Source organism: Zeus faber (assembly GCF_960531495.2).
Source record: "Zeus faber genome assembly, chromosome: 21".
In the NCBI taxonomy this organism is placed as follows: Eukaryota; Metazoa; Chordata; class Actinopteri; order Zeiformes; family Zeidae; genus Zeus; species Zeus faber.
Window position 1 is genome coordinate 12417644 of NC_137208.1, and position 25124 is coordinate 12442767.

A 25124-nucleotide genomic window follows, 5' to 3' on the forward strand; every position below is an offset into this window, starting at 1 on the left:
TCGCTCCTCACGCTCAACAATGAGCCCATGGGCGTCGATGACCTTGTCGCCGGTTTACTGGTGGTCCTTCCTTGGACCCCTTTTGGAAGGTACTAACCACTGCACACCGGGAACACTCCACAAGACCTGTCGTTTTGGAGATGCTCTGACTCAGTTGTGTAGCCATCAGAAATTTGGTCCTTGTCAAAGTGGCTCAGATCCTTACGCTTGCCCATTTTTCCTGCTTCCAACACACCAACTTCAGGAACTGACAGTGACTGTTCAGTTTCTGCCTAAACATATCTCCATATATAAATATATATATATATTTCACTCATTGGCAGGTGTCATTGGAAGGAGATGAGCAATATTATTCACTTTACCTGTGAGTGTTTTGTTGTGGCTGATCAGTGTATAGCTGTACTTCATTGCTGTATTGAATTTACCCCAAAAAGTTAACTAATCAGGCATAAAAAAAACATCACCATACAACTCTGATACATAACTATTTGTGTGCAATTAGTCTTTGAGAGAAAAATTTTAGTATTGTTTGAATTTGAACTTGTGAATTTTTAAATTGGATTTCAACAGGGGACCTAAACAAATATTAGAACGTTAGGGTTGGGCCCAATGTGACGTTTTGATGGGGCCCAAAATCCCGCATGGTGTCCTTGATCCGAACTACTCCGAGGGGGGTTATCGCTTTAGGACATTGAACTACATTCCTCCAATATTCTTTTTGCAAGCCTACAATAACCCCAAAACAATACACAAAACACCAACAAATGCCAATTTTGATACATTTTATTCGTCCCCATGGGAAAATGTTATAACTTTAACTGAGTGCATTAATCACACTAAGCAGGGTTTCCTTATGATCAAGGCCACGGGTCAGGCCTTCATAAGCACACCCAGCGGCCTGCTCGTCTTCAGGACGGCTTCCCTTCTGCAGGACCGTCCCACTGACACTTACCTTAAAAGCTGTGGATTTAAGCCAGAGCCTGGCAAGACACGGCCACAGCCAAACAGTCACAATGAAACGTTAACAACTTCAACAATCCATGGCTGGCTGGTTACATGATTTCACTTTCATCCAGCTTCTCCTTGAAAGCTGTCAACAACCATTCTTTGTCACTTAAAAGGTTCTACCAGCAAGATAATGCTTGTATATTTACAATTTTTGATTTAAAATATTCCAAATAGTTCCTTAATTAATTTGCAATATTAATACAGGGACAACTTAAATAAAAAGGACAAGAACAGAGTATCTTAGATTTTCGCTCCCAAGAAACATTAATGGCTGACTTGCGGTTGGTCTTTGCATAATGAATGTTAAGGGCAAACTCTGAGACCGAGATCTTTTTGGGCAAAAACATAATATAAAAGACACACACACACACAAACAAACAAACACACACTAATTGATATCGAATGCCTGCCTGACCTTTAAAAAAGGTTTTGTGAGCAAAAAAATTCTCATAAATGACATCATGAAAGGCCAGAGGAATGTTTTTAGCCAGTAGCTACCAAGTAGAAAAATGTAACATGCAGTTTTTAAAAACAGGCAGTTCTATATGCAAAGTCCAGAACAGGTATAGTTACAACTACAAAAAATAAATAAATAACAATGTGAGCATCGTCAGATACCTGGGAGCATAGTGAGAGAGTCATTTCATATCCAACTATATTTAAGAGATGGATACCTAATGAAAGTTTTGTTTTTAGCTGCCTTCGTAAACCCACCCAATCACGTTACATAGGAAACATTTTTAAAAACCTGATTCATTACTTCATTCCCAAAAAGGTTTGGAATGGAGTGCATTGAAAGTGCATTAGTCACCTACACATTAAATCAAATAAGGACAGTACTTACTCTTAATCCCTTTCTGTATGCCATTCCTTTTCTGTAAATATGTACATACATTCAATGTATATTTGGTTCAGCAAATATATCTTCAACATAAGCACCATAATGTGAAGTGTTGGCATGCTGGAAAAAAATGCTATCTTTGGTTTGAAGCATTCATGCATTTAGACTTAACACTTAAGGAATTCAATACTAAACAGATGAAAGCCAGATAGGATTCATATTACATTGCACCACCAAAATTTCAAACTGTGGATATCTATGGAGTGGCATTAATGTAAAGTCTTGAAAATGCCAACACCAAATGTAATTCAGTTATGACCAAGTGGAATTCTTCTCATATGTAGCACGAATACTCATTTATAATGTTCATACAATCAACAGCCTAAGGCACCCTGAATTCAAATTGACATTCAAAGTCTTTTGGACTTGGGTTGTAGACCCAGGTACATCCATCATGTTGATTGACATACAACGCTTCCCCACCGTTCATTGCTACACTCAAGCAGCAGGTAAAAGGGTCCAGCAGACATGATCAAAAAGGGGTGATTTTATAAAGGTGCAAGTATTTTCGAGATTAATCACACGACCCATCTTTTAGTAGTGCAGGGTCAATGTTATCTCATTAACAGCTGTTTCCCTGTCAAATTTCAGGGAAATCTTTTAAATAGTTTAGCCAAACGATGAACATGCGGTGGGCATATGATTAAAAACATTACGTAAAATGTTGACACATTAGTTGAACCTCTCCTTCATAAGGTCCCTAAGAAGTGTGACGCAGGCTTGGTTAGAGGTACAAGCAACAGCACAGCAGTACAACAAAAATGTGACTTAATAGATCAAATAGATTACTGTCGTACCTTCAATGCTTGTCCTTTAAGAAATAAAAAAAAACAAAAAAAACAAAGAGAACTTCTAGTTTTATAACTTTCACAGCTTTTTTTTTTAAGTTGTAAATTTGTTTGAATAACCTTATTTTGGAGGGTTTTATCACATGTAAGAGGTTATAGGCCTTTACTCTCTCACACTCACACACACACACACACACACACACACACACACAATATTATCTAATGTTCCAAAATAGTTCTTAAATTATAACCGTATTAATATTTAATACATTTCACATAAAATATATGTTTAGAGGATAGGGGATAGTTAAAGCTTCTTGTTTTGTTATTTTTTACGTGATCACACATGAATAAAACAGAAGCCCTCATCTCTAGCAACACTTTAACAAATCCGTTTAGTCTAGAAAATTTGAATAGGAAATTGAGGAAGTCACACTTAAAAAGCAAATCACACGCCTGAGAAATTACTACCGAAAACTTGACCAATGATCAGTGCAAAATACAGCAAATTAAAAAAACACCCCTTATTGCATTCAATGCTTAAAACGTGAACGATAGTAGTACTTACAGCAACCTGCTACTCCAGCTTAACGCCATCAAACGTAGAAAAATTCACTGACAAATCCAATAAAGAGCAATACATTTTTTATAAATCACCGAATCATTGAGAAATTCACAATATGAGCGGACCTCAGTGAACATTTTATTATAACAACACAATCTAGTTTTAATAATCAAAAGCAGCGAGACAAACATCCTAACCATGAAAAGAATAAATGAAATGGGGCGGGGGATGTGGAGAAAAGATCAAAAACCTGGTACCCTATAAAAACAAGTAATAATCTGTTGAATGTACACAGTACAGAAGCAAAAACCAAAAAACCAAAAAACAAAACAAAAAAAACAAACAAAAAAAAAGTATAACATGTTTAATGTGTCCATTTCTATTTTAGGGATCATGCAGGCCATTAAACCGTGTTACTTGCAAAAAAGCATTGCAGTTATTTATCTTTTTCATTTCAAATAAAACTCCATAAAAACAAAAAGGGGTGTGCTGGAAACATTTTTTTTTCTCTCCTTAAGTAACCATGAGTATAGATGCTAACGCAAGTCTTACACAAATGAGTGCTTTCCATCACTGTTCCTAGCATGTCGACACAATGGGCAGACGGATACAGATGGGTGGAGGACAAGGAGGAGAGATGGAGGGGTTGAGGGAAGAGGTGCTGGTTGCGATCCTGTCCGGCCGTGCAGAGTAGAGCGTTGAAAGGTGGTGTCGTGCTGAAATCCTTTTCCATTCTCTCCATCCTTGATCCTCGTTAACTGAAAGGTTTCAAAACGAAGGATGGAGTTTGGTTTCGAGGAAGCCCAACATTCAACTGACTGCACTTATTATTCAAACCTCGAGACTCGAGGTAAATATTAAAACACGAGGGCTGGGTTCGATACCCTTTTCAACTGAAATCTGTGACAAAAAGTGATTATTAATTTCAAAACTGCGCGCCATAGGCCCAAACACCAGTTTCCAAATACGGAATTTTGAGCGCAACAATTAATAGGTTTATCCAAGGAGCTCTTCACAGGTTGGGTTGAATGTATCTCCCCCTCACCCTTGTACATACAAACAGAGAAAGACAGATCATGTGAACCTGGACTTGGAGAGTGGCTTCTTAGACAACTGATATATGCCAATATGCACCATACGTGCTACAAGGTAAGTACAAATACTTGACCTGCAGTCATTGCAATGTTTTATATTGTATTACTGCGGGATGTGATTATGTCCTCTGTTTTGTACGGCTTAAAGTGTAGTTACAGTTCCAAGAAGCCATCATCAGTGACAGGGAATGGGGTCATTATTCACAGTTAAAAATCTAGAAGGCAATCAAATTCTCTGTGATTTTATTTCCAAGTGCAATATGATTTCCAAGATTAAGAAAGGGAACTAGGTTCATGGCTCGCAATTTTTTTTTTTTTTTTTTTTTAATGGAGTTTCATTTCAAACGGAACAATAAAACACCATCTAAAAACTAACAAAGTTGGACGACGTTGGCAAACCACTTAATGAAACTCAAATTGCGGCTTCAATGTTGATTTTATTGGTAAACTTGTTAAATTTGAGGTGAAAATTCAGACAGTATTTTTACAGAAGGGTAAAAATTCCTTTCTCACGGCAAACTGGCAGAGATTTGTTAAGGGCAGACTGTCAAATGCAGAGCACATAGTTACTGAGGGAAATCATTTTACATTTGGTAGAACCACTACAGTTATGGCAAACTTTAGATCCAGCCAAATAGGGGCAAGAATTCCTCAAGACACATAACCTACAAAACCTACTTTTAAAAGACTTCAGTCTTGCACAAGAACGGGATAGTTTTATTTGCTTTTTTTTGTTGTTTTTATCTACTCTTTAACAACCCCTCCGACCAACTTTTTCCAATTACAATATTTCAATTTGAAGTTTCGATTTTTTTTCTACAGGCACTCTTCACATTTGGCATTCAGCTATCCTTGCATACTTAACTGGTCATTGCAAGTTAATGCCCTACCATGTGGCTAGCAGCGCATTTGGTTTTGATATTAGCCAAAAATGATTAAATGATTAATGATAGAAACTGTTGAGAGCACAAATTCTGACCATCGGTTATACCAAATTACAATTACAAAGACCATTCAAGGCCGAACAAACGATTTGCCCTAGAGATTTTTCAAAAGCATCTCATCCATAACAATAACTCAATCGTGACTATCAAACAGCTTAATTTAATGCAGTGGCGTCCAAAGTGCACAACATAAGTCCAATTTGTTGTGCAAAGTACAACTTCATGGGAATGTATCAATTCAGTAAATTCCGATACGAAATCGTCGATGGGATCTATTTTAAACGACTCCCCAAAATGGAACTAAAAGGAACTTACTTAATTTTAACACCAATTCACAACATGTAGAATACAAAAAAATAGATCCCCTGCCCTATTAAACTTCACAAGAACAATTTAGTTACGTTTCGTAGGACTCAAATTCTGAGACACGCCCAAAATCAAGTATTTCTCTGGTTTAGAGTGGGACTTCACATAGTGGAGAAACACAACAGAAAACGGTCTATTGAAAATGGCAGCAGATAGTTAGATTTAAAAAGGTGACCGGTTTGGGGACATAAACATTTACTATTATCATTCAACCCAAATATTTAATGGACAAATCGAACTCCAATCAACCTGCTAACCCACTATTCATTCCCACAGCACAGCCTAGTCACCCCCAACCTTCAGCTCAGTGTCGTTTCATTCAAACCTGAGGCAACACGCAAGACGGTTACAATATTATATACCCTGGTGTGCTTTTTGACCAGATGCGATCAGTGAGCACTTAGTGAAAAAGATTGTATGTAGATAGGCATCATTAGCAGTCAATACAGAAGAGAAACAAATATAAACAGACACTTAACCTGGGCCAAATATTGCTCAAATCTTTTAGACATTTGGTAATCTTATTTTTATGGGAAACGATGTTCAAGCAGGGAAATCTTGTTATTTCAGGACCATCTAAATACAATAAAAGTATATGAATAAAATGTGCCACTTTACAAAATTACTTTTCTTGAAAGGTTAATTAAATTTTAACTTAAAAAAAAAACAAAAAACTTTAACCCCCCCCCCCCCCCCAAAAAACAAAAAACAAAAAAACAAAAAACAAAAAAACTAAAAACAAGTTCAATGTAATCCTCATGATACTGAGAAACAGAGCACACTTTAATTTCCCATTAACAACTCCCTCTTTGCTTGGAGGGAATGCTAAATCATGTGTCAAATTTACTCGTAAAGATTTCAGACTGTTTGACCCAGATTGTCAGAAAAGAGATTGTTTGATCAGCACCAGCAAGCATACACCTACAGATAGACTGAAAAAGAGCATCAAGTCATTTGTTCTGGTATTAACAGATTGCTCCCCATGGCTATAAGAACAGATAGGTGTTAAGACACAAATGGACATAAACATGTAACAGACAGTATTTGCAGGAAGGAAAATATTTTTAGGTCACCACTGGGAAACGCCACTTCTCACGATTTAAAAAAATAAAATAAAATAAAAAATAAAAATAAAAACAGGCTCTATATGATATGAGGTTAACTGCATATACACAAAACAATTACCCGCTCAGAACCAGCACATGCGCAATTGCGTTGAAATTGTGACAGAGCATTTTTCTTTACTATTCCATCTGTTTCATTTCATTCTACAGCGCATGGACCAGGGTTGTTTTGTTTTTTTTCTCTCCCTTTCTTTTCTCAAAACACTCAAAAAGCCCTGCATCTTTTGGCATAGCATCATAAGCACCTACGTTAGGAATAGCGTAAGCCAAACAGCCCAACTGCGTAGATAATCCTTGATGCCTTGTGCCCAGTGAGGACCTTTATGGCTGAAGACAAGGTGCAGTGAAGAGTTATTTTTATGAGGAAATGGTGTGTATTAGTGGTTTTAAGTGTAGCTCCCGAAATGCCTTTTTGAAACAGTAATATTTCAAACTCAGATAGTGTGCTGCTGCATCCTTTCAATTAACGAGTCAATGTTAAAGCCCTTGTGATGATAATCAGGAGGGATTTAACATCACATCCAGTGTAATAGGTAACTGTAAGAGCCAACTTTGAAGAATAACAGTCAAAACTATATGGCTCGCAAAGTGATAAACGGTCTTGTCTTTGAAACCAACTAGGCAAACACTAGCCAGACACAAGTCAATAAGCCAAGACATCCTCAAAAATAATAATTTCACCATGTATGAAATACAATTTAAAGTTTTCATTTAGAAAAAATGTACGACTCACCAATTAGAAATGTATTGTGAAGGGGGATGGTAAATTGTTAAATCCAGGTGAGGGAGGCCAGAGCATACAATATCCTTAAACTTTAATTCGCTTTTTTAATATCTCAGAAATATTAGTTGTGGAGATGTGTTGGCTTTTGGATGTCAAGTAGCCTAATGAGAACAATTTCACGTCAATTATTACTGCTGCTGTTCAACTAGCCATTTAACGAAGTAAGAAAGCCATTCACACCAAAGAATTCAATACACTAGTTCTTTAAGTGACTAATATGATGAACTGGTGTACATAAAAATGGCAAAAAAGGTTTCTGCCTTGGGTGGAAAGGGCCGCATGATGGAACACAAAATGGCACATTAGATATCCACAGACAAGCACCAGGAACAAAGAAATGCAGTTTATCACAAAGGTAAAGGTGCTGTGTGCCAAAATGATTGAATTGTCTATGTGCCAACAGTATTCCAACACAACTTAGTGGCATGAACAATCCATCAGAAGCAATGTCAAGAGTATTCCTCTGCATTTCATGGGCGCAAACATGGCATGTTTAAGTCACAGGCTAAAATGAGATGTTTTTAGTTGAATGCTTTTTAAATGCAAATATTTTGTTCATAAAATCACCCTGGCATTCTTTGGCATAAGAACCCATAAAAAAAAAAAAATTAAAATAGAAATGTTTTAACATACTGACAATATAACAAGTAATTGTCAAATCTATTAACCTTAGCACTAGATAATATTTATATTTTAACCTCCACCCCTGGGTCAATTTATCATTTAAAAAGAACAACTCAATGGACCTCATCCATGGAACTCGTGAGAAAAGTCTACTCCCAATTTTCTACAAACAGTGACATTGTTCTTTAATTTGATCTTAACCACTATTTAAATCAATGGATGTTTGGAAACATGCAGGAAGCCCTATTGCCATGGATTCAGCTTAGAATGCATTATTCTTTAAGTAAAATCCAACACCTTTTTAGTAGGCTACATTAATTATTGTAATAAGCTATATTGACAGAACCTATTCAAAGCTGTCAAACTGGACAATAGTGCCACTGGGAGAGGGCAAGGAGAATATAGTTGTTCACTGACAGCAATTCTCTTCTCGTGCCATGGCTTATTTGCACAGAGCCAATATGTCTGTTTGCCATTTATGGTGTCGACCGGGTATGTACCTGTGCAAAGCACAATGTACAGGCATGCACACCAAGTTGAGGAACCATTGGCATTCATCATCTGGTACAAGGACAACAATCAAGAGACACGGCACGGTTTCAAGAATCCCAAATTCGTTTTTCCCCATAGGCTCTTCTCCCAACAACAAAAGTAAGAGGAATTAAAGTTCAGTGAATGAGGCCCAATGACGTTTCAAATTTTTATCTTGTTTGATAAAATAAAACCAAGAAACAAAAATCCTGCACATTTTAAATAGTAAATGAGCCAGGTTTGATCGACAGTCAAATTCATAACCGCAGTAGAACTGTGAAATATCTCTATCCTTTCTGATATAGAAAACGGTACAATGACCTAAATATAATTCATAGATCAGTTACATTCAATGCCTAAAATGTTATGAGTTTGTTTATTTGAAAAAATATTTTTCTATTTTAGATAACACATGCCATGTAATTTATTGCTTTAGCAAAATGTGGGACATTAAAAATGCCATCAACTTCCTATTGGCTACGGCTTGAGAGCAACTACCTGAGCAACATATTGTACACCAGCAATAACAGCGCCACCAATGAGTCAATGCTATTACCAATCTTCTCACATACAGTATAACAAGCGATCGGAAATTATCATTCGACTTTGACAACCATTTTGATTCAGAAAATGCTGGCTGCACAAGGAACGACACTATCAACATCAACAATAACCAAGCAGACCGTGTCAAACTGTTCAAAGACTATGCTTATCTGTGAAATATTCAACTTCTAAATTACAAAAGAGTAGAAGACAATATGGTTTAAGCAAATTACGTTCTCCGAGGTTTGAAAATCTTAATGCAGGGGTTTACGTAAACACCTTTAAATCACTAAATCCTTAAGGATTTTAGCTTCAGTATTAAGTATTTCCTCTATACAAGGTACGAAGATTTGTCTTTATTTATTTATTTTTAATTATGACTGACACTAAGCTTTAAAAGAAAGAAAGTTGCAACTTACAGCTAAACCCCCCACCCCCAAAAACATTTCCAGTAGAAGGTAAAATTTAACATTTGAAATAGAAGATCAGTATAAACTCTCAAAAATACAAGTCAATGTGGAATGTAACAATATCTTAGCCAAATATGGCAAAAGTTCCATACAGTAACAACTTACACTTACAATAAATGAATTGCTCACATCCTTTTTAGAAACAAGCCATCAACACTTCCTCCACCAAGCTCCAAATACAGTCAAAAACATCAACTCGCATTCACTCTGATTTCACACTGCCAATTAAGAACAAGCTTGCGCTGGCTCCCTTAGGGGCTGGAAAATTCACATTCCACTTTACACCATTTTACCAGCTACCTTTATTTTATAATAGTAAAATAAATGTTAATGATTAAGCAGCTTATAACACTTAATGATACAGTATTAACAGTTAAAAATGTTTTAACTGTAAATGGTGGACGAACTCCATTACCCGTGTAAGATAACGTGAACAATGAATCCCTAGGGATAAATTGAGATGAGACAAAATGGTACTTTATTGATCCTCCGAAGGGGAAATTTAGGAATATTAGAAACAATACATTATATGTATGCATCGAGCCTGCGCGATGAGGAAAATCTGCAATAACATTGTTCAATATTCATTTCAGTGTGTTGATGATATGACTTACGATTAAGAGGTATTGAAGTGTGCATATTAGCTATATAGTTCTTAAGTCTTGTTGCTTTAATAGGTGCACTGCTAACATAGTCCCCAAACACTGAATAAAGAAATTATTTTGAACATACTTTAATTTAACAACTTGCACATGACTACCCAACAAATTAAACAGAAAATCAATTTTAAATTATCTATCTATCTATCTATCTATCTATATCTATATCTATATCTATATCTATATCTATATCTCTATATCTATATCTATATATATATCTATATATATATCTATATATCTCTCTCTCTGGCTGGGAAAACAACTTTGAAATTGCAAACGACTCCGACACCCCTCGAAGCGCTCATGTGACATATTACATTCCACTGTGGATGCGTTTGCACTCCGTCTAAAAATAACTTCACACCGCAGACATGTCTCGCTCACTCGATGTTAATCGCTGCTACTGGTTACCATGCGTGTTCTTTTTACGGTACGTCGCACTATGTTGCTGCTACTTTACGACGTGTCGTGAATGAGCTGTGGATGCCATGGAGTACATACAGTTCACACACATTTTTGTTTTTGTCACAAATGTGAGTGAAACGTGCGCACTGTCGAGCCCTGCGATTTTTCTTATTCGGTACATTTCAGGCGGTCTTTTGCGACTAGTACTAGTATGCATGTATTATATCTTTTTAGGGATATGTAATACCTTAACTAGAGCTAGCTGGTAAAACGGTACAGGCGTCTTGTGAGTTTAAAGTTCACCACACATTAATTCCTAAAACCTTAATTCCAAGTGTGGACAAGCAGCCATTTCAGCAATCTATTTTCTACAACTTTAAACTGTTTATAAAGACAACAGTTAAAATACACTCTTGTGAGTCATTCTCAGCATAGCAACAGAAAAAAAACAAACATTGACAAGAAGGATTGTGAAAATAAGAGGATGGACCAGTTATATTCCATCATGGAAGGCGGCTAACTTACCTCATACCACCTACCTGGCGCATCGAGAGCATCAAGTCTTTGAACGGTCCTTGCTTGCTTCCCTCTCCTCATCCTCTAAAAATGCACTCAATGACCTCAATCGCTCGCTTCAAGGAAACTCTTCACCAAACACAATGTTTTGGTTCCTGTTTTCCCCAAAGCAGTTTCAGGCATGCAGGAGGAGCCCAGAGTTAAGCAAGCAAAGAACATTCAAGACTGCGCTCGTCCTTGCCGAAAAGCCTAGCTCAGTCCTGTTTGGACTAGACTAGCTCTGTACCGGTCTAGGGGACAGACCTTGTCAAGAAAAAGACTGAAGAGAAAGAAACAACAGATCTGAAGTGAAAGGGGAGAGAAAAGAGGAATCAGACTCGACAGATTTGTTCGTACACACCTCCCCTCCTCTGCTTGCAGCGATTTAGCGATGACGGTACTCCCTTTCCCGCTCTCTCTCCCGGTCTCTGTCGCGATCCCTCTCGCGGTGGCGGTCACGTTCCCGACTGCGCTCGCGGTAATAGTCCTCGTGCCGGTCACGACTGCGGGACTTGTGGCGTCTGCTCTTTTCCCTGGAGCGGCTGTGGTCCCGTTCTCTGGACCGCTCACGTCTGGCAGAGACAGAAGCGAGACAAAAGCATTTCACATTTGGCTGTTGAGTGCCTGCACTCCCAGAAGGACAGAACTATTTTATTAATATACTGCTTCACAGTCTGGGGGAATTTTTTTTTTTAATAAATAAATAAATAAATAAATAAATAAAATCACACACACACCTTATTTTAATTCATAATGGAAAATGAATGTCTACATTAAACAAACTTTACTAACTGTATCGTAGGTACACATGTATCTAGATACGTATCATATCGACTTATAAGGGAGAGATGCACACCACTAATAATTTTGAATATATTCAAAAGTTCATGATATTGAATTTCATATTGAGATAAACAAAAAAAGTTAAACTGGATTTATTGCCCAGGCTGCACTGAGAGCCTTCAAATAGTAATTTGCCCCTCTAAGCAAGAAGGTACCAGTTACTCCTATTACACTAACATGCTATAAACTGAAGCGCTTAATCTTTCTCCCTGATTAACCCCTCCTTTGTGTTGTCCTTTAAATTTTACTTAACTTACTACCATTATTATTTACTCAACTACCAGGGAAAGCTGAGCAGTATTGGGTTACAAATGTTCTAGTTCTATTGTTGGTGGGTGGGAGGAATTCTAGTTGTTTCCAAGGGTGAGGATTGAGAGTTGGGACATGACATTGGTAGCCATGTGATGCTCATTCTGTTTTCCCCAATGAAAAGATCAAGTAAAACAAATGTCAAAGTTTAAATCAAGATCAATTCATTAAAACAGTAACACCCACTGGGTTCTGTTTCCTTACCTGGCAGATCCGTAGCTTTTGGACTCAATGCCATGAAGACAGTCCTGCAGGGAGCTGATGAGGACCTTACAGCGGTCATCAGCAGAAACCTTGGACTGCTTTATCAGACTGATTGCCGTCACCAAGGTCTCGATAGCGCTGCCATAGTCAGCTAGACAGAGAGATGAGAAAATATTAGATGCAATGGGGAAAACTGACGAGTTAACAAGCATGAAGGTACGATAGCATGAAGGTACGATAGCATGTGTGACGAGCATAGATCGTGTGTGTGATCGGGGACGCAATAACTGAAGGTCTTACCAGCACTGGCGTCAGAGACTGCTCTGGATATGGCACTGGAGGAGATGGCTCTGTTCCGGTTCATGATCTCCTCAAACTCCGCCTCGCTCAGAGGGGTCCGTGACGCCTCCATTTCCCTACAGACATAGTGACAGACAGCATGCTTAGATATAGACGCTGGTGTAATGACCAGGGGTGTCAAAATTCTCCAAATCAACAATTTGACTTGACTTTCCATTTTAAGGTCACGATTGGATTTAAACAACCTTAAATGTGTGCGCATATATATATATATATATATATATATATATATATATATATATATATATATATATATATATATATATATATATATATATATATATATATATATATATATATATATATATATATATATATTTTTTTTTTTTTTTCTTCTCTCTCTCCACATAGTTCCCAGTATATTACAGGGATAAACTTTTAAGCGCCGCTAGTGAGTTTCACTATTCAGGCATGCAGCCACATTCAGTAAAATTTCTGTTTTGTGCCCTCTCACAGATGCCAGGATAATGCCGGGACAGTCCAACAGAAGCGTCTCGGTCTGCAGCCCCCACGCCGGGGAGCAGCAGCGCACGCAGCTTATTCACTTTGCGCACAAAGAGGATATATGTGGACGTAGTACACAAATGAAATATGCCTATGAAATCAATCCTGATATGAATATAAAAAATTGTAAATATAAGCCCGACAGACGCTGGCTGAGGTGGACAGACCTTTCATTTCGAGTCATGGGATCTTTCGTTACTTTCACTGCACAGCTGGGTTTTGTGAGACCCTCCGAAACTTATGCCAAGTAGCCATTTTCAAGCACGCAAAGTGAGAAAGCGAAACTCCTTACTTACTGCACACTCGCTCACTCTCCCATTAATAATAGCATCCCAATCCCAATAGCATAAATGGACTGTAAACTAAAAAAATAATAAAATAGATTTCCCCCCCCAGGGGACAGTGCCACCCGCGAGATCTGCAGGTGGGAGGGTACAGTGTGTGTTGAGGGACACCCCCCCCCCCCCCCCAGCACACACGGCATTTGTTTACCGGCAGATCTTGACCGCCCCAATATGGCGACCATGTTGGAATGGACCCACAAATACACGGGAAGAGTTGCGAAACTGCTTGTGATTTCGTAGTTAAAAATCAAACACTCGTTTTGACCGATTTCCGATGTAGAATTGGAATCCTGACATCCCTAGTAATGAGAGGGATACATCAAAAGATTTTCAAAAGCATTAATCATTTAAAGACTTTTCCCCCAATCACAGTAGTACACTGTACGGGTTAATACAGGATTTAGCAAGACAGGGAATCTCAAAGAACTGAGACCTAGATAATAAAAATTACTGTGTGAGTTTGACATCATTGTTGTTGTATTATTGTTTATGCTGTGTCTTCCCTAAGAAAACATACCCTTTAATAAACAAGGTTATTATAATTATAGAAAACCGAACCTAAAGTCACTTACAGAAAAAAAAAAAAAAAAAAAAAAAAAAAAAAAAAAAAAAAAGACTTATTTCTAGAATGACCATCCTTACCGTCCACCGGGGCCATACTCTCCCCTCTCGTAGGGTGGCGGGCGTCCGTATGGGTCGTTTGGTCCCGGAGGTCCTCTGTTATCATTAGGGGGCATGTTGTTGTTTCCAGGTGGGGGGAAGAAGGCTGGGTTGACATGCGGGGCAGGTGGGGGTCCACCAGGTGGGGGACCAGGCATGTGAGGAGGGGGTGCCAGAGCCATGGGTGGCCCAATGGGGCCCGGAGGCCGAGGTGGGAAGGGCCCTGGTGGTGGGGGCCCCTGCTGAGGTGGTGGGGGGCCAGGAGGAGGGCCGTAACCTGGAGGAGGCGGGCCGGGCGGCATGGGTCCCATAGGTGGCTGGCCAAACTGACCAGGGAAGAGGACAGGGGGAGGGGGGCGATCACCGCGGTTGGGAGGACCTGAGAGGGGAGGTGGGAGGCCCTGGCCGGGGGGTGGGGGGCCTGGCGGACCAGGGGGTCCTGGAGGGGGGCGAGGAGGGCCCTGCATTCCACCTGAAATCACATAAAAACAAAATGCATACAGTCAGACATCAAAGATATCACAGAGAATGTTCACCTCCCTATGTTGTGGTTTTATGGCAAAGGCTGAGACACCAGGATGAGACCGCTGCCATTTTGGTTAGTTCAAATAAACTTCCAATATTTGAAAGTTTCCACCCAAAAAGAGGATGGCTGGATAACAAAAGAATAAATATTCTTAAGTAGCTTGTTCAACAGTTTGATCGTATGGCCAATGCAGGTACTGGTACCAGCTAGAATTTCCCTGTGATATCACACATTTTATCATCTTAAAGCAATGCAGGCAGACTTGAAAACATTGTTATTGGCGCTGAAGTGATTACTGTTCCCGTTATGAATTAAAATAAAAAAAATAAAAATTGAGTTTGTGTTTGTAAAAAGCAAGAGACAAGTGGCTTCTGGCACATTGTACAGAATGGTCATTCAGATGCAATGTTGGCTTTCGAGCTTACAAATCAGGGAGACTTGAGGAAACATATGACCACACACAACTACAGGTTTTACAATTCTGGTGCTTTTCCACTAGATGTCACCATTTTTCAAAACGACCATTTCTAGTTTCCCTGAGATGGCAGCACTACGGAAAGCAAGTCTTCAACGAAAATCCAATAAATTAGCACTATAAGCTCAACACTTGTGCAATTAGCAAGTGGGCTTGCTTGAATATTGAATGGGTAAGTAACCATGACCTGTTTCACAGAGGTATACATTCAGTAAGTGCTTATATATTACTCTGTGTGTATTATGTTCATACGCACATCCTATGAATTGTATGACTTGAGTTACTACATTTTCTCCGGGTAAATTGCTCTCTTAAATGGCCTATATACCCTTTCTGGACATTCTATGAATATTTATTTAGGAAGTGACCGTATTTAGAGCAAAATAGTCAATCAGGTGATGCAAGACATTCGAGGAAGACCGGGTTTGACATCCGTCATTTGGATGGCAGTATGTACTAGACAAGTTTGTTCATGCTCATATTGCTTATTCACCAATGTTGTCTGCAACATACTTCGTCATGCAGTCTCGACAGAGAAACAAATGCGTCTGGATCGTTGCTCATACCCAACATACAGCATATTAACAGAGGTTGTACACAATGCACAGTTAACCAAGAGCATGGAGTGGCATAGTGGAAGAGATTAGGATAAAGTACAGCAATAATTCAACAGCAAATCCTGTGCATGATCTGCCACAGAGAAACAGGCGTGGGATGAGCCAGAGGAGTCATAAATGCCTTTGTTATTGAGATGCCAGAATCCAGTCATGACAATTGTTTTTATTGTACTATATAAGCAACATTTTGGGTAAAAAAAAATAAAAAAAAAGTATGAATTTTTTATAGATTTAAATGAACAACCGATTATATGCTAAATAAAAGAAGTTAGCAGCAATTTGTGTACGCTATTTCTGACCTACTTTGACCATAAGTGAAATTGCAGGCAAATAATATTGAAAAGGTCCAGTCTTATAACTGCAATGCTCAAACAGACATGAGCTTCCAGTTTGTATGTCAAGCCAGTATGTCATGCAAATCAATCACTCCCCAGGCCTTCTTCCTAGTTGTTAAGATCAGATATTTATATCATGTTATGACGTAGATCAATTGAATAAAAACGGGGGGGGGGGGGGGGGGGGGGGGGGGTACAAAGCAATGCAGGAAAATAAGTTAAGACTTGGGCTGGGTGATATCAATACGATACTAATAAAGTGACAGACAACATATTGGGGATTTTGTTAGCGCACTATTGCGCTACTGAACTTCATGACAGTTCAGTTTTTTTTAATAAATAAATGAAAGAGTAAAATGAAAGAAAGGAGAACCATTTCTCAGACATAGATGGGAGATTTCTACTAGCTCGGACATTTCTAAAGGCTTAGCGCCTTGGATTATTCCTGCAGTAATTTGCCAAATCTATTGAAAGGTTGTGAGTACGCCATTTCGTGAATGAATCGTCTCCCCTCAAGCTTCTTGTCATTCATAAAATTAGTTGAATCCACGTGACTTATAACAACTAACAAGGGCGGGAAAAACGGCATATTTCAGTACATAGTTAAGTACTTATCTATCTATCTATCTATCTATCTATCTATCTATCTATCTACCTACCTACCTACCTACCTACCTACCTACCTATCTGGACAATTGTAAATCACTGCCAGTCTGCCATCACATTGCCTAGCCCATCTGAATAATATACAGAAAGCATCAGAGTCATTAATTTGGACTCAAGTATTGGGTTGACAACAAAAGTACGTGATCCTGAATCCCCCTGGTGTTCTTGTATACAACTCCAGCGAATTCCTTCTGTCCGTTTGCGGTGTCATATTGGCGCAAACTTGTTTGGAAAAAAATGTTGGATTTATTTATTGATTCGCTTCTCTTATGGAAGATGACCTCCCTGCCACACAAAAGTAATTCATGTTGCAGAATGTTATCTTTATTTGCATCATTTCAGTTAGGATGCTAAGTTTTAAATTTAGCTTTACCAACGGTGACATTCTTGATGTAACAAGTGTTGCAATTTATGTGTCTGATTTTACCTTAATTATTTGACAGCAAAGCCGAGTGTTTTATGCGTCTCTGTGATTGCTTTTGGAGTGCACTGTGCCATGGTGGACACTAGGGCAATCGCTGGCAGCCATGATATGTTCAATGGCATTTTTTAATTTTACAAACAGACATCTGAGGTCAAGATCAAGACAATCAAGTCAAATGAGGCATTTCACCTCTGGGTCGCCAGCTCCCGTCCCTGCCCCCCGGCGAGAAGGGATTGAAATTCATATCCATCAGAAGGCCATCTTGCTGCCTAATCAGATCTGGTCTCATCCCAGAGCCTAATGAGGGGAGAAAGCACACCAATCAAAACTCTTTCTCCATGTACCCCACCTCCCTGACAGATAGCCTATCAGGGCACTACAGCACACGGCTCCAGCCAATAAGCAGAAGGAGACAGAAAAATAGATAGATTAAGGAAAAGAAAAGAGGATCAGCTTATAGCTTTTAATTCGTTTCAACCTGGGGTGTTTTAAGGGTTGATGCGGTTGGTAGTTAGTAAAGCACAGTGACACTGCTCCAAAAAGAGTGACAGAGATGCAGGATTAATAGAAAGGCCAAAGTAAGCCCTGCAGTAGGATTTTAGGTCAAAGCCAGAGACAAAACCACTTTAGGGGGTGATGGGAAAGGTTGCAGGCAAGTTGTCCAGTTACACACAGCATCCAACAGTCCAGCCATGCAGCAACGTCAGTAAAAGCATAGCTTGTGCAGTGCTAATAGCACTGGGAAGTACACAATACTACAGCCCCAATAAATCACCTTTTTACTTAACCAGACACAAAATGGATGACCACAAAATGATGGTGTTTGAAATAAACACATCTATTTTGTCTGATGTAAGTGGGGAGCACAAAATGAAATGCTCCACTTTTAAACTATTTTTAAAGCATGTCTTTAATCAATAAAGGTACTATATGATATTATCTTTAGAAATAAGTTATATGCCAAATTTAAACGAGCCAAGTTGTTCCCATATGGTTCTATCAGTGCAACATGGCACAAGCGCTCACGGCTTAACCGTTCTTAACTCAATCTATTAAAACTTTGTTAACTCATAAATGAACCCAGACGCCTGCCATGAGCATTAAAGGCGTTGTCTTTAAAGGGGCCACACCCATAGTTGTTGTATACTGTTGTATGGTCAACAAGAGTTTCCATAGTTTGCTACTGTCCAGGACAAAAAATTAAAAAAAATATGGGAGCAGACCTATGGTAACCGGTTTAAATAAATTTCCTAAAAACAGAAAACAACAACCAAAGATCGACTTTCAGAGTTCTAATAATCAATTATCAACCTTAAGAAATAAGGCCAATAGTGAGCCTGTTTACAGCAATACCAATCTCTGAGATCAGTTTATTTTTCAAAATCAGATTGCCCAAAGTTGCATCATAATAAAATCTATGTAATTAATGTCTGAATTAGCTCATAGAGCTGGAAGAAAAAATAAAAATATGTATCAAGGGACTATGACCAGTTCCTTTCATCCCAGGCAACCACAAAATTGGTCTGTCAATTTACCGTAAATCCTACAATTCAAATTTCCCTTTGGATGTTCTATTGTACATACAGCCAAAGTGTTTAAGTGTTGAATATCAAGTCAACAGATCGAAAGATGAACGTTTAACTACAATATATAGGAAAACGTAACTAAAATCCTTTTTAATTTAAAATGTCGTAGGCACACTTAAACGCAAAAAGATAAAATAACCAAAAGCTCTTAATTTAAGTTTAACGGCCTTTTGTTTTGAACTAAAATCGAATTCAATTATTTCCTCACTTGTTCCTACTGTGTTCTAAAAGGAAATCTCTCTCTCTCACAAAACTTACCGGGGAAGTGTGGTGGTGGACCTCCAGGGCCAATGGGGCCAGGGAAGCGCTCGCCTCCGGGGCCAGGAGGACCAGGGAATCTGCCTCGGCCTCTACTGCCCATAGGAAAGCCACGTGGGCCAATGCCGGGGGGACCAGCCTTACCCTCACCTGACATCTGGCCTGATTGGGTACCTGAGCAAAAAGGGACACACAAATTCACTGACTATGTAAAACTAACGGGGGCTCTGGAAAAGTTTATTTTGTTAAAAGTTTATTCAGTCTAAAAAAATATATATGCCATAAATAATCGCTTTCGTGTCATGTAAAAAGTGAATTCAGATTCCCGTCAAGAACTTTATCCCTCTTAGTTATAGAAAATTCTAAAAATGAATGTATAACAATGTTTTGTTTTTCATTTGGCACTGCTTTGTGGTAGTGGTATAGGGTTTTCGTGTTGGGGGTATTCTGACAGATATCCCAGCCCAAAATAAAATTTGCAATGTGACTACAGTAATTAAGAGCTAGATGAAGAGCACATTTAAATGTGAGAGAATGTGTGTGTGCATAATGCTGGAACTACACCAGGCGCGTTGGCGCAGCGTACGGGCACGGGGCAGAGCGTGGTTTTTTACCTGCTACGTGGTGAAGCGTCCCAGACGCGTCGATGTTGTCATAGAGAGAGGAGGGATATTGAAAACAAGAGCGATTTAAATATTTTTGAACACATAGTTGAAATAAGTTTTGTCTGAAACACCAGCAATGCTTTTATTAGTCATTGTGTGAAAAATAAAAAAATAACCTTTGTGATTTCTGCTTATTACTTGTTTAAAAATTGCATAACAACATGTTGAACTTGTTTAGACTGTCTCACAATATGTGCTATGTACTCCAATTCTACATACACTTTAAGTTAAACAAAGTCTTGCAGTTATCCAGTTAAAAAGGGTATAAAACATTTTTATAGTAGTCTGCCATAAACAACTTTTAATATAACTGAAGTGTGAGCTACAACACAATACAAACTGTTTGTACTGTACTGAATTACTTCTACAGTACATATTACAAAAATGATCATTCTTGAGTCTTAAGCAATAAGCAAATCTGACAGCAGTCCTAGGTCTCTGGTACAATGTAGGCTCATATAAAAACGCATTTAAATTCATTGCACTCTTTACAAAAATATTTCTGTGGGTTAATCTTGTGTTTCTATAGAAAAGGCTCGTGTAGCGGCACGCAGTTGAGAAAAAGAAGAAAACAAGGAAAAAAATAAGAGTAAAAACTAGACCTCCCGTGCACAAATAGAGAAATGCCACACGGCTAACGTGGGCAGTGTAGCTCCAACAGTGGATTAACATGGATTCAATAGGAAGCGTGCCCGTACGCTGCGCCAACGCGCCTGGTGTAGTTCCAGCGCTACAGTCCAACCTACATATGAAACTTCCCAGACACTGATGAGAATGAAATTCTGATACTTATCTTATCAGCCAATGTTTTTTTTTTTTTTTTAAATCTAAATCAGCCACCACTCATTTTTAGTGGATGACTTCCTATGTGGCATGTGCGGCTATGTTCAAAGCGGTTGGTAAATGAACAATTCTAATAGACTATTGGTTCCATGAAAAGAAGAGTTATGTTGAAGCCCAACACCCTCAGCCAACCACTACGCTCAGTTGTGCATCAAACCTACACCCATTCCCTTCTCTGGCAGTGTGTGTGTGTGTGTGTGTATGCATTTCCACTTACTTTTGCGTGACTGCATCTCAAACTGGCTGAGCGACTGTTTGTTGCATGGCGTGACGATTGGATTCTGACCATGCAGCTCCCTCTTTGACAGCAATTCCATCAACTTCCTGGAGGACACTTCTGAGCCCACACACACCAGCGCAAACCTGGCGCACACAGACACATATTTAGTACAGGTAATATTTTATTTCAACTTATTTTATACCATTACTTTAATACCCCCCCCCCATATGTTTCATAAAAAGTACATGCAGATGTACAAATACAAGGGATTCGATAGCTTTTTGCTGGAGAGTTTTTTTCAACTGCTGTGTGATTGCGTATACCCAAACCCATGGAAGGTTAGTCAGGTGTAGCCATTGTAACATCCAACAAGGCTATCACATCTATTTACTTTCTCACAACTCACCCTTTAGACTGGCCGTTGGCTCGGTTCTCAAAGAACTTTATCTCCAGCACGTCTGTGATGCCTATCGTCCTGATGGCTTCGGTCAGGTCCTCATCTGTTGTCCACTGTAAGAAAAACATCTTCAGTATCACCAAATTACTTAACTTATCCATGTTAATATTCTGGGATGCTTATAATTATTTTGTAATTGTTAATGTATCAATTCTTACATGGATTAATCATAGTTCTTAGTTTTCACCCAAAAATGTAATTGTACTAATAAACACTTGTATAACACTTACGCCATGCTAGATAAGTCCAGAATGAAACAATAAAAGTGCAACCTTGATATGATAAAAATAATAATTCTCCACTGTAAACATATGAACAAACAGGAAAAATGCTCACTTCCCGCCCCCCACAAACAAAGCACAGTGGTTGGCACATCTGGCAAAACGCTTCACCGCAAACAAACCATAACACCGACGCATGCACGGTGCGTGAACAAGTATGGAACAATATGACTGGAAAAAAACAAAACAACCCTCACTCAAAGTGCCCCCAGTAAAAGCCTCCAGTACGTACCCATGTGAGGTTCCCAATGTACAGGGCAATCCTCTTGCCCGTGTAGGTGTAGACTACATTGGGCGGGGCACTCTTGCCTCCCTCTGTCCCGCCCGGAGCAGGTAGCGTGTCCAGGTAGTCCCGGTCCTCTGGAGCGTCACCATTATTAGCAGATGGGGATATGACGTCATCATACAGGTCGATCTGCTCGTGGACTGGGTAGTCCGCTTCCTGTCGGACGGGAGGTCACTCACTGGCATCATTTGCACCAATAAACACGACAAGTATCACGGACGACATATCCATGTTGAACATTCGTCATATCATGCGAATATTAGTCATATCATGCGTAACCAACGTCATGTTTTCCTTGAAGGCAGACGTGTGCTTTGAACCTACTCGTCTGTCGATGCTATTGTAAATATTTGAGGTCAGCGTGTCAACAGAACTGGTCGGTGGGAGTCATTTGCGCCACGTCTGTTTTTATTTGACCCCCCCCCCCCCCCCTTTCAGTCACTCCCTGAAAGCATTACTGGCAATAGTAAGAACGAAAAGCATTTAAAACCACTTATTTGTCAACCATTTCCTGGCAGCTTAGTTGATAACCCTAAATTTGTTTGCGTCCTAATTTGGTCTTTGCAAATAAATAACATCTCCGGTACTTGTCGGAGTTATATTGTTTCAAGACAATACTACCAAAACAATTAACCAATCTTAACAGAATAATAATAAAGAAAAGGACATCGAATCGGATTTCTTGGTCTAGATCTAATACAAGTGTGACTGCTTTCATAACGAGAGACCTGGGGACCTGGTCCAACAACCGACCCAGTGAAATCTCAAATCTAGAAAAGACATTATAAAAAAATAAAAATACAGCCCTGGAGTCAGAGGTGGAAGAGGAATAAACAACACGGCGGCGGGTGGGGAAGCAACGTTCGGGCAAGTGCGCCGCCCACCTCGCCGCAGACACCAAAACGCATCTGAAAACCAACAGTTGAAGCGCTAACAATTAGCATTTAGCTGGTAATTAGCCCTTAGCTCCCCTTGCGCGCCACAGGAAAGGCCGTTGCGGAGCGCGGCGCCCAGGCCCCGGATGTGCGGACGACAAACAATGGAAACGAACGCGCCTTTCTTTCTTTCATAGCCGCCACATCTCCGGTTGCAAAGTGTGATTCTCCACGGCTTCGCGGCTAACGGGCGCAGCGCGGCGAACCACCGAACGCAACGCGGTGGAAGCGTTCCGAGCGGGGCGGCTGCGGCCCGGGGCCTACACGCACGCCGCGAGCGGCCAGGCGGGGCGTATTCATCCACAACAACAACAGCGGCGGCGGCGGCGGCCAAAAATCCCTTCTCGTCGTTACGATTTTTTTTTTTTTTTTCTTTTAATTATTATTATTATTATTATTTTACTCCGACGCGACCGCCGCGGTCAGCTCGAACGCGCAGAGCAAGCCGCGTACCTGGTTGAATTCCTCCTCTACGTCGGCGTAGATGTCGATGTGGTCCACGCCGTCCGCCATCTTCCACTCGACGCCGTTCTCCGCCGAGCGCCGCCTCGTCCCGGGCTCCTGTCTGCTCGCCGCGGGGGGGGGAAGCGGCACGCAGCGCCCCCCGCCGGCCACCACGCGGTACTTTATCGGGGTGTAAACACGCCGGGCCCAGGTTTACGTTCAAGGAGCATGTGTAATAAAAAACGATTAACTTAACGAAATTAATAAAAAAGATGATTAAATGCTACAATCCACAAATATGTATTATTTATTATCCATTATTTATCTGTAGCTGTGTGTGTATATATGTTATTTATTTATTTATTTATTTATTTTAACGCAAAAACACAAATAACGCATTAACTTGCATTTCAAACCATTTTTTTTTTTTTTTTTTTTTTACTAATAAATACAGTTAAATTTGCTTTTTATCTTATTAATCGTTCATCGCTTGCCATTAAAAACGCCGTTCCGTCCTGGGCGGCCCCCCCCCAAAAACGCATGCGCGAAACCGCTCGCCAATTGAGCTCAGGTTTTGTGACGCGCGACGTGTCGTCGACCCCCGCTGCGAGGTGGACTCACACGCGTTTCTTTTTCATTCTAAGGCAGCGCATTTCCCTAACATCGGCCACAGTTGATACTTGCGGGTCATTTGGTCCGACTGATGGGGGACGGTGAGATCCCTGTGTGGAAGATGCTGTGGCGGTAGGGACCCAAGGGAATGGGCGCAGTCGCCACAGGGGAAGAAAGAAAGAAGAAGGAGGAGGAAAGAGTCTTTATTTGTCCACCACGCTACAACACATGCTTGCACACACACACACACACACACACACACGCACACGCTTTTGATGGTGGCCGGTGAAATGGTTCCTCTGCGTTTGACCCATCCTGGCTTGGCCTTCCTCCGGGGGGGCACAGCCAGGAGCAGTGGGCAGCGTACGCGGACGCGCCCGGGGACCAGGTGATAAGTGTCCATCGCTGGTCAGACGATGATGGGTGCATGTTTTTGGTGGTGGTGGGGGGGGGTCCTTACTGACGTGAGGTGGAGGAAACCCCATGTTTCCCGTTACGGTGTGTAACCCCGTGTCGTCTAATTGAAGTGACCAGTTTTGGGAGGGAGCATTTGGGAGAAGTGGCTGAAGTGGCGAGAGGTGGCAACCTGCTGTGCAAATGAAGATCAGGAGGACAAAGCACTGAAATCAAAAGAAGTAGGTAAGTATAACACCGTGGACAAAAGATAATGACAAGATTGCAGACTGCGTGGAAGAACGGGGGAAATGGTGCAAAAAAAGGTATAATTACCAGGGTCCCTGTGAGCATTTACGGAGAAGTTGCTGCCAGAGAAGGTTTCCGATGGATTGCTTTGTTTATAGTGTCGGCGTAACGCCTGGGAAGCCGAGATGTTGCCAGCGTCCACGTGTTGTGAGGTTTTGCAATGCAGATGTGGAGGGGGTCAGGCAGGTGGGAGATGGCAGCCGAACC

The 25124-nt window shown here is 40.1% G+C and overlaps 1 protein-coding gene across 2 annotated transcripts; it reads right to left on the reverse strand.

Moving 5' to 3' along the window:
- Positions 1-3387: 3387 nt before the first annotated feature.
- On the reverse strand, positions 3388-23675 carry cpsf6 (cleavage and polyadenylation specific factor 6). Of its 2 annotated transcripts, XM_080022767.1 has the most exons (11): positions 23613-23673; positions 22171-22380; positions 21607-21710; positions 21198-21343; positions 19473-19646; positions 17818-17925; positions 14568-15057; positions 13018-13133; positions 12718-12868; positions 11723-11933; positions 3388-4020 (listed from the first exon to the last, which is right to left on the reverse strand). In XM_080022767.1, exons 1-10 carry the CDS (start codon positions 23670-23672, stop codon positions 11747-11749), a joined length of 1746 nt encoding a protein of 581 aa, XP_079878893.1. In that variant the 5' UTR covers position 23673; the 3' UTR covers positions 3388-4020; positions 11723-11746. The 2 variants fall into 2 exon arrangements, with proteins under 2 accessions (XP_079878893.1, XP_079878894.1); XM_080022768.1 differs by lacking the exon at positions 17818-17925 and having other exon boundaries at positions 23613-23675.
- Positions 23676-25124: the final 1449 nt, after the last annotated feature.

What these genes read in the sequence shown, in the direction of transcription:
- cpsf6 (XM_080022767.1), bottom strand. Translation starts at nt 23,672, where the DNA reads ATGGCGGACGGCGTGGACCACATCGACATCTACGCCGACGTAGAGGAG. An exon ending in TCCACCACCACACTTCCCCG is followed by an intron (nt 17,926 to 19,472) that starts GTAAGTTTTGTG and finishes TCCCCTCATTAG; the next exon opens with GCTCTGGGATGAGACCAGAT. An exon ending in AGTCTCTGACGCCAGTGCTG is followed by an intron (nt 12,869 to 13,017) that starts GTAAGACCTTCA and finishes CTCTCTGTCTAG; the next exon opens with CTGACTATGGCAGCGCTATC.